At 46.5% G+C, this 11,052-nt stretch overlaps 2 protein-coding genes across 3 annotated transcripts in view; both read right to left on the reverse strand.

The window, feature by feature from the left end:
- Nucleotides 1–946, reverse strand: part of anp32e (acidic (leucine-rich) nuclear phosphoprotein 32 family, member E) — an 8,590-nt gene extending 7,644 nt beyond the window's left edge. Inside the window, exon 1 of the mRNA XM_084031688.1 lies at nt 512–946. Within this exon, the coding sequence (XP_083887814.1) occupies nt 512–565 (54 nt within the window). The 5' untranslated portion in view covers nt 566–946. The remainder of the gene's footprint in view (nt 1–511) is intronic.
- Nucleotides 947–1,448: 502 nt separating this feature from the next.
- gabpb2a (GA binding protein transcription factor subunit beta 2a) lies at nt 1,449–10,775 on the reverse strand. Of its 2 annotated transcripts, none has more exons than XM_084031686.1 (8): nt 10,560–10,775; nt 8,218–8,325; nt 5,847–6,014; nt 5,507–5,701; nt 4,745–4,910; nt 4,495–4,671; nt 4,294–4,412; nt 1,449–3,912 (listed from the first exon to the last, which is right to left on the reverse strand). In XM_084031686.1, the coding sequence occupies exons 2-8, from the start codon at nt 8,323–8,325 to the stop codon at nt 3,577–3,579; spliced, it is 1,269 nt and encodes a 422-aa protein (XP_083887812.1). In that variant the 5' UTR covers nt 10,560–10,775; the 3' UTR covers nt 1,449–3,576. The 2 variants fall into 2 exon arrangements, with proteins under 2 accessions (XP_083887812.1, XP_083887811.1); XM_084031685.1 differs by lacking the exon at nt 10,560–10,775 and adding an exon at nt 9,779–10,529.
- Between the last annotated feature and the right edge of the window lie 277 nt (nt 10,776–11,052).

Raw genomic sequence — 11,052 nt, forward strand, 5'->3', positions numbered from 1 at the left:
CCCGGTACCCCCTCCCCCCGGGAGCACGGAGCCGCACGGCAACCGGCTTTTATTAACGGTTTTCTCCGTTAAACTCTGAAAAGTTAAAAGTCGCGACTCCGTGACGTTTTGAGGTTAAATAAACGCGAGTTAACGGGACCGTCGGGCTGAGGGGAGACTCGAACCGTGAACCGGGCGCTCGCTAGGGCGGTTTGATGGTCTACTTTGTGTCCACCGGAGCCTCCCTGGGAGACGGGGTTTCACCGGGGCGGGGGGGGGGACGGACCGCGGAGATGCGTCCACATCGACCCGCGATCCCCGCCGGTAGCCGACCAAACTAAACCCGGGTCGATACGGATCGAAGGACGCGAGGCTGCTCGGGGCTGGTGTTCTCGGTGCGCGGAGCCCCGTGTGATGGGCGAGGAGGGGGGAGCACCGGGCACCGAGCACCGGGCACCGGGCTGCGGTCGCTCATCACCTCCCGGGCTATTTCAGGCAACAATCTACGTGTTCTGACGGTGACGCGGCTCACCTCCGCCGGGCCCCGGTTCCGCAGCTCCAGAGTGATCCGCTTCTTCATGTCCATGTTGTTGCCTCGTCGCGGTGATTAAAGTCGGTCAACAGTTGAGGAACTCCCGGGGATCAGCGCGCGAGCTGCTCTCCTCTGACGGCCACAGTTTGCCTACTGATCCTCCATGATACCTCGCGCCCTACCCCCTCCCTCCGTCGCCCCGCCCCCCCGCCGCACAGGGGTTGGCCGCGCGCCCCTCCGCCGCCTCTGATTGGACGGCCGGCGCGTCAATCAGGACTGGGACGGCCATAATCCACGAGCTGGGCGGGAATATCCCCCTCGAAAGCCCAGCGTCCCGTCCGTGAACGCCTCACGGGAGCCGCGTCATTAAACGCATCGTTATTTATCCGCTGCGAATACAAAACATCCAAACTTTATTGTCCACAACAGTCTCTTACATTTACTCAAGTACTCTACTAAAGTACAGTGTTGAGTAGTCGTACTGTTTCAGTTTTCAGTATCTACTTCCTCAAGGGAAACATTTGTGACACTAGGAACCATGGAGTAATACATGTATACTGATATACATGAATGTAGTTAATAGATTATAAACTATTATCACAGCTCTGGTATTTTGGTTATAGATTATAGAAACATTACAGGCGTTCTTTTGTTTGATTAAAGGTTAATTTGCAGATTTTAGCAGCAGCTGTTCTGGAGCTTTTGACCCTTTTCAGTGTCTTCATTTATTTAATCTTCGACTTTTAAGTCAAAGTGAAGTTTGAGAAAATTAAAATTATGAACAAAGAAGCTTTAATAGAATTAAGTCTCTTGTATATTGTTATTTTTGTGTGATTTATTAAATGTCACCAATAAAGTAAAAAAAAGAAAAGCTGCTGTCATGAAGGAATGATTACCGACGTTCATCTCAAACGAAGCACCAAAAACACGACAACGGTTCAAAAAATCAAGTGTTTATATTTCAGATTACCAATACAGGCAGGCAGCCATCATCATCATCATCATCACCATCATCGTCGTCATGGTGAAGCATTCAGGTACGGTTACAAAAATACAACTTTATATGTACATAGAAAAAGGTTGGCTGTGCTGAGCTTATAAAAATAACTATCATACTCAACGCAAATGAATCCAGAGACAGGAAGGAGCGCCGATCAGCTGACAGGAAGTAATCAATAACCACCGCTCTTCCACCGGGGACGGGAGATTCAAACGCACAGGGGGGTTGGAAATAAAACCTCGTTATTGGATTTGTTAATGTGATCAAAAGCTAATTGAAACAGGAAGTGATGCAATTAAATGACTTATATAAAAAGTTATACTTGTATGTGTAATACTTAGTAATATTATCTTCTGTAGCCCCTGATTAAAGGTATACTGGCTTTGTTAGTTTTTTTATGATGTTATAACTTAATATTTCAATTATTTAACTTTCATATTTCATTTCACGGACCAATTTATTTAATTTTCTTTATTTGTGTAAAAAAAAATGAAGAAAAAAAAAAGAGACCTCAAATGATTCTAGTCTCTCAGCTGCAGGAAGTTAAGTTTGATGCTGCGTTCGCGGTGGTCTGGTTTTTGGGGGGATTTTAAAAGTTGCCGTTCTCATAGATCTCAGATGTCGGAGCGTCCCTGAACTCACCAGCAAACGACTAGTTTAAACCCGCCTCAAACTCAAACCTGTAGAAGGAAGCAGGAAACCGTCAGAAGCAAGTCGAGTGTGTCGTTGTTTTACAGGAATGTATACGTGTGATTAAAGAGATAAAATCACCTTTAAAAGGACAAGAGGGACGCCCAATCATGATCTATATGAGAATTACCTGCAATTAACTTTCATCTGAATCACAAACCAACTCAGGTTCTAAAATGTGAATATTTGCTGGTTTTTAATAATAAAAACGGTGACGGTCATTTAAATCTCTTTGGGTTTTTGAATCGTTCTTAACTAAAGAATCTATGAAATAATTGTTTGATGATGAAACAGAGTTGCGGCCCCGATGGATCAGGTTTCGTTCTTGGCTTGTTTTGCGAAGCGACCGAAGAAAAAGCAGAAAACGTTCCCTTTGCTTCACTAAAAAGCTGCGCTGAGGCCATTTGGTGTCCTTGTTCATGTCGGGACACAAACACGAAAAAAGAACACGAGAGCGCAGGAAAGCCGCTCTTCAGTGTCCAAAGAATCCTGATTTGCCTTTTGCTTTGTGCCCCTTTGGAGAAGCAAAATGGTGCAGTGGTGTTTGAGTATCTGGGTTTAATGTGGTCCCAGCTGATCAGTCAGATAAACAATTTGTAACAGAAGTAAAAGGGATCTGAATGAGTTCAACCTTCTGTTCAGAAAACAAGGAATATTTGAAAAGAAAAACGACTTAATTCCTGCTGTGTGACTATCGGGTTTAGTGATCTTTGTCTTTTATAAGCACTCACTCAGTTGATTGGGGAAGCAAAATGGTGCATTAAAGTGATGTCCAGGGAACAGACATGGCTGCCTTCAGGGAGCTTCATCTTCCAGAGCCTGTGTTGTTATCTTGATTAGGGATCACTGATGGTGCCTGTCTGGGTTCCTCCTCCTCGTTGGTGATTTTGCATCCTGCTTTAGAAGGCATTCAGTTAAGAGTACAAGCTGGAACTCAAAAATGGCACATGAGGAAACTTCTCCGTCATGTTTGTTATTCGAGTCGTCTTTCTCTTCCCGCCGTTTTTGTCCTTTTGGGGAAGCCATTTTGTTTCCCCGTCCTTATATCTTTCAGGGATTGAAAATGGTGCATGACTAAACTTCTCAATCATGCTTGTTGAGGCGTCTATGAGTCTCTCTTCCTCCGGCTGTGTTGCCATTTTGTTCCGCTCTCTGAAGTGTTGCTGTGTAATAATTCAGGGGATTCAAAATGGTGCATGAGCAAACTCCTCCGTCCTGTTTGTTTAGTCTGTTTTGAATTGTCTTTCTGGTTTTTAAGGAAAGCCATTTTGTTTCTCCTCAACGTTGTCTTTCGGGGATCCAGAATGGTGCACACGCGTTCCAGCTGGCTGTTGTCTGTCCGTCGGTGCGTCGCCTCCCCATCTCCTCCTCTCCGTTAGGAGCTGACCTCCGTTGTCTCTCCGCCCGTCTCCACCAGCGTCACCTGACCCTCCTCCCCCTCCATGATGATGCCTCCCTCCTGCAGCACCACCATCTCCCCCTCCTCCTCCACCATGCCGGCCGCCGCCTCCTCCTCGTCCTCCTCCCCTCCCACCACCTCCTCGGGGCTGGCGGCGGCGGCGGCAGCGGCAGCGTTGCTGGCGGCATGACTCTGGGACATGGCCTCCAGCTTGACCCGGTACTCCTCGGCTTCCTGCTCCTTACGCAGGAGCTGCTGCCGGTACTCCTGGGCCTTCCTGTTCGCCTCCTGCAGCTGCCTCTGCAACAACTCCTGGAAGGGGAGGAGGAGGAAGAAGAAGAGGAGGAAAGAGATGGAGGAAAGGAGGAGAGAAAGAAGAGGAGGAAGAAGAAGAGGAGATGGTCACATCAAACTTTCCTGTTCATACAGATTCACCAACGTGAGTTCATGAAGTTCATAAACACATTCAACATTTTTAACGTAGTTTACGACGTCTTTAACAGGAAACTGGACTGAAACTAAACGGATTAAAAACGTTTAATTGTTGTTGTTGTTGACAGGAAGTCGTCATTGAATAACAGGAAGGAGATGAAACGATGTCCATTCAGAGTCCAACAGACCAGAAAGCAGGGGCTGCTTTAGGGGGCTACCTGCTGATTGACAGCTCGTTACCACGGCAACGCCAGAACTCACCGTCTCCCCCGTGTCGTTGTGGTTGTTGGTCACCTCCAGCTTCCGCTTCCTGGCCGGTGGCGGCTGTGGCTCCTCCGTCACCACCTCCTCCGTCACGGCGTTGGCCGGCACTGCCAGCACTGAAACACAAACACGCGGCGGTCAGCTCTGATGACATCAGAGGGGGCGTGGCCGGAGCTGCAAAGGAGGAGGAGGTCGTACTCTGCTGTCCGTGCTGCATAGTGACGAAGAACGGTGGCGCCATCCCCCCCGTCGTCTGCAGGTTGCCGTGCTGGTCCGTCACTATGGTGATGACCCTCTGACCCCCCTCGTTGACGACGGTGGCGTGCTGGATGTTGGAGTCCAGGGCGCTGGCGGCCATGGCTTCCTCCGAGTCGCCTGCGGGAGACACGTGGACGTTAGAGTGGCGGCGGCGGCGCTGGGCGGCGGCGAGCTGGCCATGCGTTCCTACCTGCGTTGGCCTTGTTGAGCAGCTCGGCCAGGTTGACCACACCCCCCTGGATGGACGGGATGCCCTGGATGATGAACTGCGGCTGGTTGGTGGTCCCGCCCTCCACGTTCATGCTCACCTGGTTCAAGTTGACCTGGTTCATGTTCACCTGGTTCTGCATGCCCTCCTGAAAACACAGCCGTTCGAATCATGATCATTCAAACCAACAGAATCTTCAACAACAACCGAGCCGACGGGTCAAAGGTCATCTTCAGGTTCTCTGGTTGAACTAAACCAGCTGAAATCAGGCGCTTTGGGACCCTCAGGGTCTTCACGAGACCTGATCCACGTCCACACTGGTGAAACATGAACTCTAAACTCTGACTCTAAATATCTAAACAAATAAAAAGGAATATAAATAAATAAATACTAAAAAAATAAAATAATAAATAACGTAACAAAAATAAATGAATAAACAAATTGATTTAAATAATATAAATAAATGTATATAAATACATATAAATAAACAACTGAACGTATAGGGAACATGACCCGTTCCTCTAACATGTTACAATTAGCTGACGATAACATGATGTCAGCGACTTCAAGTCCTCAGCAGCCAATCAGGAGGGACCGTGATTTTGAACCCTAACTTTAAACAGGAAGCCGTGATGTCACATCCCATACGGTGAAGGTTAACTTCACTTGTGATGATTTTGTTCTCATTGAGACTTTAAATAAGAATCTAAATGAGTCCCGTATGAGGTCAGAGGTCACGCTCACCTGCAGCAGCAGCATCAGCTCCGTGTTCTGGATGTCGACGGCGATGTCAAACGGCGTCTTGTCAAACTTGCTGAGCGCGTGCACGTCGGCGCCGTGCTTGATGAGCGTCTCGGCGACGCCATGGTGACCGTGCTGCGCCGCCCAGTGCAGCGCCGTCATCTTCAGCATGTCTTTGGCGTTGATGTCGGCGCCGCTCTGGAGGAGTCACACCGAGGTAACGGCATTTTAAATGTACTATTATTACATATGTATATACTGTATATGAACCTAGGCTTGTTTCATCAACATTACATCCAGGTCCTGATCCATTCCAGACTGACAGACCAGGAAGGGGACTCACCCGGACCAGCAGCTCCACGATGACCGTGTGACCCTCGGCGGCCGCCATGTGCAGCGGCGTGCGGTCCACTTTGGTGCGGGCGTCTCTGCTGACGCCGGCCCTCAGCAGCACGTCGGCCGTGGAGTAGTGACCGTGCTGAGCAGCCAGGTGGAGGGGGGAGGTCCCCAACTACAGGAGAAACACAGGTAAATACACACACATGCAGGTCGTCATGGAGACTCCTCCACACAAATATATACATAAAAATAAGAATGAAACAATCGTCGATAGAGCCTCAGCTGCACCCCGACTCTGGAACTCACTCCCCCTCACTTCCCACATTCAAATCCTGTTTAAAAACTTCTCTTCTCGCAAGCATACAACCTCCCCTATCCATAACCACCCTGGCTCTCCTCCCTCCTCACGCCCCTCCATCCCCACCCCGCCACTCTCCACTGCATCTCTGCCACCATTGGACTGCTACTGCTCCTGTCTTGTCTTTTCAGGGGTGCAAACTCATCAGGGATGAAAAAGGTGACAAGGACCCAAACCCCCTCGCGGAATATATATATATATATATATATATATATATATATACACACACACACAATATATATATACACACACATATATATATATTGCATATGCTTCAATGTTATTCCTCTGCCTCACTGAAGGGGGCTGGCGAGAGCCTGGAAAATGGACTTCCCTTCCAGTGAAGGTATAAATAATGGGAGACCAATGCCAGGGCTAAAAGGTTTGCTTCAAACGACGGAACATAAAATAACTCGATCGACTCCTCACATTGAAAGACAAACTGCTTTGAAAATATTTGGAACCTCAAGAATAGATTTGACTCTGGACGAACGGAATAAATATTAGCAAGGGGAGGTAGGGGGCTTCTCACCCCTCATTCGCTAACATTACATCGATATCAGAGTAAGCCTTTGCTCCGTTGATTTTCCATTATTTATTTTAGGTTGTTTTTTTTAATGTGAAGGTATGGTAGGTAGGACGTTGTTTTCTCGCTTAGATTTTTCAAAGGTTCTTGAGAAATAGACACTGTACTATCCGATAACACCGTTATTGTAACCAGCAAAAATGGTTGTGATTTGCGATGCGTATGTCAGCGAACTGTCTGACATTAGCACGTTAGCCTACGTTAGAAAGCCTGATGGTACAGACACACCAACTCCGGCAGCAGACGTCAAGTCAACGGATCCCATTCATTGTCTATGTAGAGCAGGAGCTCCGCATGATGGATACGGCACGTCGAGTTGGCGGCCCTGTCGCCGTACGTGAATTTGCATAAAGTTCGATGGATTGAACTTTATGCAAATGCCGTCCGTCCAACGCAATGCCGCCGGCTCCAGAAACTTCGTTCAAACTATCAAAGTAGGCAGTGTTGATCAAATATGAATCCAGATTCTGTTACTGCACTACACATTTCCCGCCTCAAATGTTTTCAGAAACATGCTTTAGCGTGTAGTTTAACTGTAAAATGAGATCGTTTGTGGCCCGGCCGCCATGTTGGAAACGGCAGAGCAAAACTCAAGTCCCGCCCACTTCGCAGGACGTCTATCCAATTGATCCAACTTGAACACAGAACTGCCCACTCGCCGGTGCGTTCGACGGTCCGTTGCGTCGCTGCCGGAGTTGGTGTGTCTGTACCATGACGTTTTTGAAGCGTACCAACGTCACTCCTGTCTAGTACGGCATCAAGGCAGCTACAGACCCGAAGATGACATGATTACACGGGTTGGCCAAACGAACAAGCTTGGAATAAATATTTATGACAGCTTGCGTTCGCCGATTACTTGGACGCCCCCCCCCCCCCGAAATATTTTTATTGCAGATCTCCATGAATCACACAAATGACCTTTTTCGGAACAAAAACGGCGAATTTCGCCGAAAGGTGACAAGTTTGCATCCCTGCTTTTATGTCTTGTCCTGGTTGTCTGTTTTATTATTATTTATTCCTCATTGCACCATTTCTCCTGTCCTTGTTGTTGGTACCGTTATTATTTATTAGTTATTCCCCAATCCACTACTGCTCTTGTGTCTTGTATGTATGTATGTATGTATGTATGTATGTGGTACTTTCTTTGTTTTGTAAGCGACTTTGGGTTCTTGAAAAGCGCTATATAAAATAAATGAATTATTATTATTATATTATAGATCTCAGTAGAACCGGTGAAGACGGGAGGAGAACCTGAACCCCGTGCAGGTAGCAACACGTCAGGTGATCAGGTTGAACGGGTTGTGGTCCGTGATCGGAAGCAGGTGGAGCTAAAACACTCACAGGTTCAAACCTGCGTGAAATCCTCTGTGAACTCCACCGAGCACCTATGGATGATGTCATGATGATGTCATGTCGGAGATCAATTCTCACCCAGTCAGTGGTGAACGGAGCTCCATTGGCCATCAGGTTTCTGACCTCATCGTCTTGACCTTTGCGGGCCGCCTCCAGCAGACGCTTCCCGAGGTCCACCAGCGACATCTGACACAAACACAGAAACACGAATGTCCTTAAACGCACCGTGACAAAATCAACAAACTTTAGTTGATTAGTGAACCACTTTGTTTAATAAGCCACATTTATAATTTTATAAAGGTACTTTTATAAAGCATGTGAACGTGAACTTCTTCTCCACTACATAAATATTGTTTCTGAATAATTATACAAAATATAACATACAGATGAATACATTATTATTGTTATACTATTATACTATTGATACAAGGAAGATATTGACAAATGTACATAAGCTATATAAACATTTATTTTTAAATTTAGGTCAACATTTGGAAAGAAGACATTAATGCATCCGTAATTAATTCATAATTAATAATCAGAGTGCTTTTACATTCGGGACTTTAATTCTGACGTTAATACTTTAGTACTTTTGCTCAAGTACAAATTTTAATGCAGGACTTGTACTTACAACAGTGTAGAAATACTGTTTCTACACTGTTGTATAAATACTTGTATTTGAGTGAAAAGGTCAGAGTACTTCTACCACCTGTTAAAAACAATTAAATGTGTGTTTAAATGCTAATTTAACTACACAACAAGCCAACAGTAGCAGTGGAAACTAAGTTAATTTACTCATTACTGTACTTTTGAGGTACTTGTACTTAACTCGAGTATTTCCTACTCCTTCTATTCCACTAGAAGTAGCAGCTTTACTCTAAAAATACACAAAACACAATTTAGTATTTAATAGTATAACAGTCACAGGAGATGAGCATCGGCTTTAAAAACTTGAATACTTAATTTAATTTGTTACATTGCGTGTACGTGTCTTCCACTTGTATTTGTAGAGTGGTATTAGTACTTTTACCGCAGTAAATGATCCCAGTACCTGCTCTACCGCTTATTGTTTTGCGGTTTAACTGGAAACAAATGTCTGTTTTTATGTGAAAAGTGGCCGATGCTAGGCGGGTTAGCCCGGGCGCTCTCCGTCCGATAACGGAACCCGGGCAGCTACACAGCGTTCCCGATGGAGACTCGTCGGAGCGGGACGAGGGTTTTCTCTCCGCGGCCGAGGAGCCATTTTACGCGCCTCCACGGGCAGAAAAGAGTCCGCCATGTGCCACGTACCCCCCCGTCTCCCCGGCTCTCATCTACCGCCGCGGCCGGGTTACAAACACGCCGCCTGCAGCGCCCAGACGTTTACGGCGACAACAGACAGGAAACCGTTTGATATTAAGTTGTTGGTTTTCCGGGGGAAGTCACGGAGAAATTTCCTATTTTACACACGGAGAAAAAACTACTTCCACATCCGGTTAACTAGCGTTCTTCAAGCGCGCGCCGTCGAGCCGCTTTCAGGGAGACTCGCTTCAAGAAACTTTACATTAAAATGATTTTACGCTTCTTTTTTTTACAACCCCGCGTACGAAGATACACGCGGTTTTCGCCACACGAGAGGGACGACAGAGAAGCTACTTACCGCGTCTAGGTTTGTTGTCCGAGCCGGACGGGAGACGTGCTCTTCTCTCTGCTAAGCTAATGTTAGCACGCTAGCCTGCTAAACGGAACAAATTCCTCCGCGTGTGGCGCGTTTTCTACGCTTGTATCCCTCCGCGCTGAGCACAAACAGATCGGGGATGTGCACACTTGTATCCACAAAGCGAAAAAACACGGACATTCGGCGCCACCGCAGCTCGTCGGGCTCCCCGGGCTTGTTTACTGCGACAAAGTTAGCGAACAGCCGCCGGTGTAGGTGACGGATGTTATGGGTGTAGCCTTCAAAATAAGAGCGCAAAGTGTGTCTGCCTGGTTTAAAGCGGTGGTGGAATAAGTCTCGTTGTTTTGGACTATTTTTTAATCCCTTGATTTTATTTTCTTCTAATTCCTTTCAAGCCGTGTTTTTTATCGTCGTTATCATAAACATTTGATTAGTGTGTATTTAATGGTTTGTTTTTTTCTTTACGAAGCATCGGACTTAATGAATGTCGGGTACTATATGATTAAATGTTGAGTTAAAATACTCCACCTCAATTATAAACTATCATAAATATTGGAATATTAAAAAATTCGAGAACGCTTTCAGTGTTCAGTTTCCTGCTGTTCGTCACAGTTGCGACACATCTCGTCAGTCCGCATCTTATGTTGAAAGTCCTGACCGGAAGTGCGGTCTCCGTTGGCGCTGGTGTTTACCAGCTAGCTCTGTTAGCCGTTAGCCTGTGTGCGAGCAGCCTGTTAGCAAGTTAAATTGAAGCGAGTTTTACCTTCTTCTTCTCGTGTATTCCCGCGAGATTAAGTCCGCTGACGTGAGTCCGGTTCCGACAGGTAGCTTCGCCCGCCGAGAAGGATTTAAAAAAATACTTTTTTTGTGTTTTATCTGGTACAAATATGGCGGCCCGAGACACCGGAGGAGGAAGCCGGAGTGAGTTAACCTTCGGGGTGGGCGGGCTCTGTGACGCCGCCGCGGAGCTGACCTCAGGTCGGTGTGAGCGGCGGAGCGGCGGGAAACCCGCAGCTCGGAAGGCTGACTCCAGATCAGTCGGTAGATCTCCATAGTGTTCTCAAGCAGCGTGAAGCCATCTGATGATACACAACGGAATAAAAACATCTTTATTCATAGTTTAATATGTAATACGAATCTTTAAAATAATACATAAATAAAAGATTCTGTTGAGTTTAAAGAAAAAAATAAAACAAAATAAATCATATGTATGACAGAGGATTAAATTATGGGATTAAATCTTCCCACCCCTTTTC

Source organism: Eutrigla gurnardus (assembly GCF_963514095.1).
Source record: "Eutrigla gurnardus genome assembly, chromosome: 17".
NCBI lineage: Eukaryota > Metazoa > Chordata > Actinopteri > Perciformes > Triglidae > Eutrigla > Eutrigla gurnardus.

What these genes read in the sequence shown, in the direction of transcription:
- gabpb2a (XM_084031686.1), bottom strand. Translation starts at nt 8,325, where the DNA reads ATGTCGCTGGTGGACCTCGGGAAGCGTCTGCTGGAGGCGGCCCGCAAA. An exon ending in TCGTGGAGCTGCTGGTCCGG is followed by an intron (nt 5,702 to 5,846) that starts GTGAGTCCCCTT and finishes TGACTCCTCCAG; the next exon opens with AGCGGCGCCGACATCAACGC. An exon ending in GCTCAACAAGGCCAACGCAG is followed by an intron (nt 4,672 to 4,744) that starts GTAGGAACGCAT and finishes TGTCTCCCGCAG; the next exon opens with GCGACTCGGAGGAAGCCATG.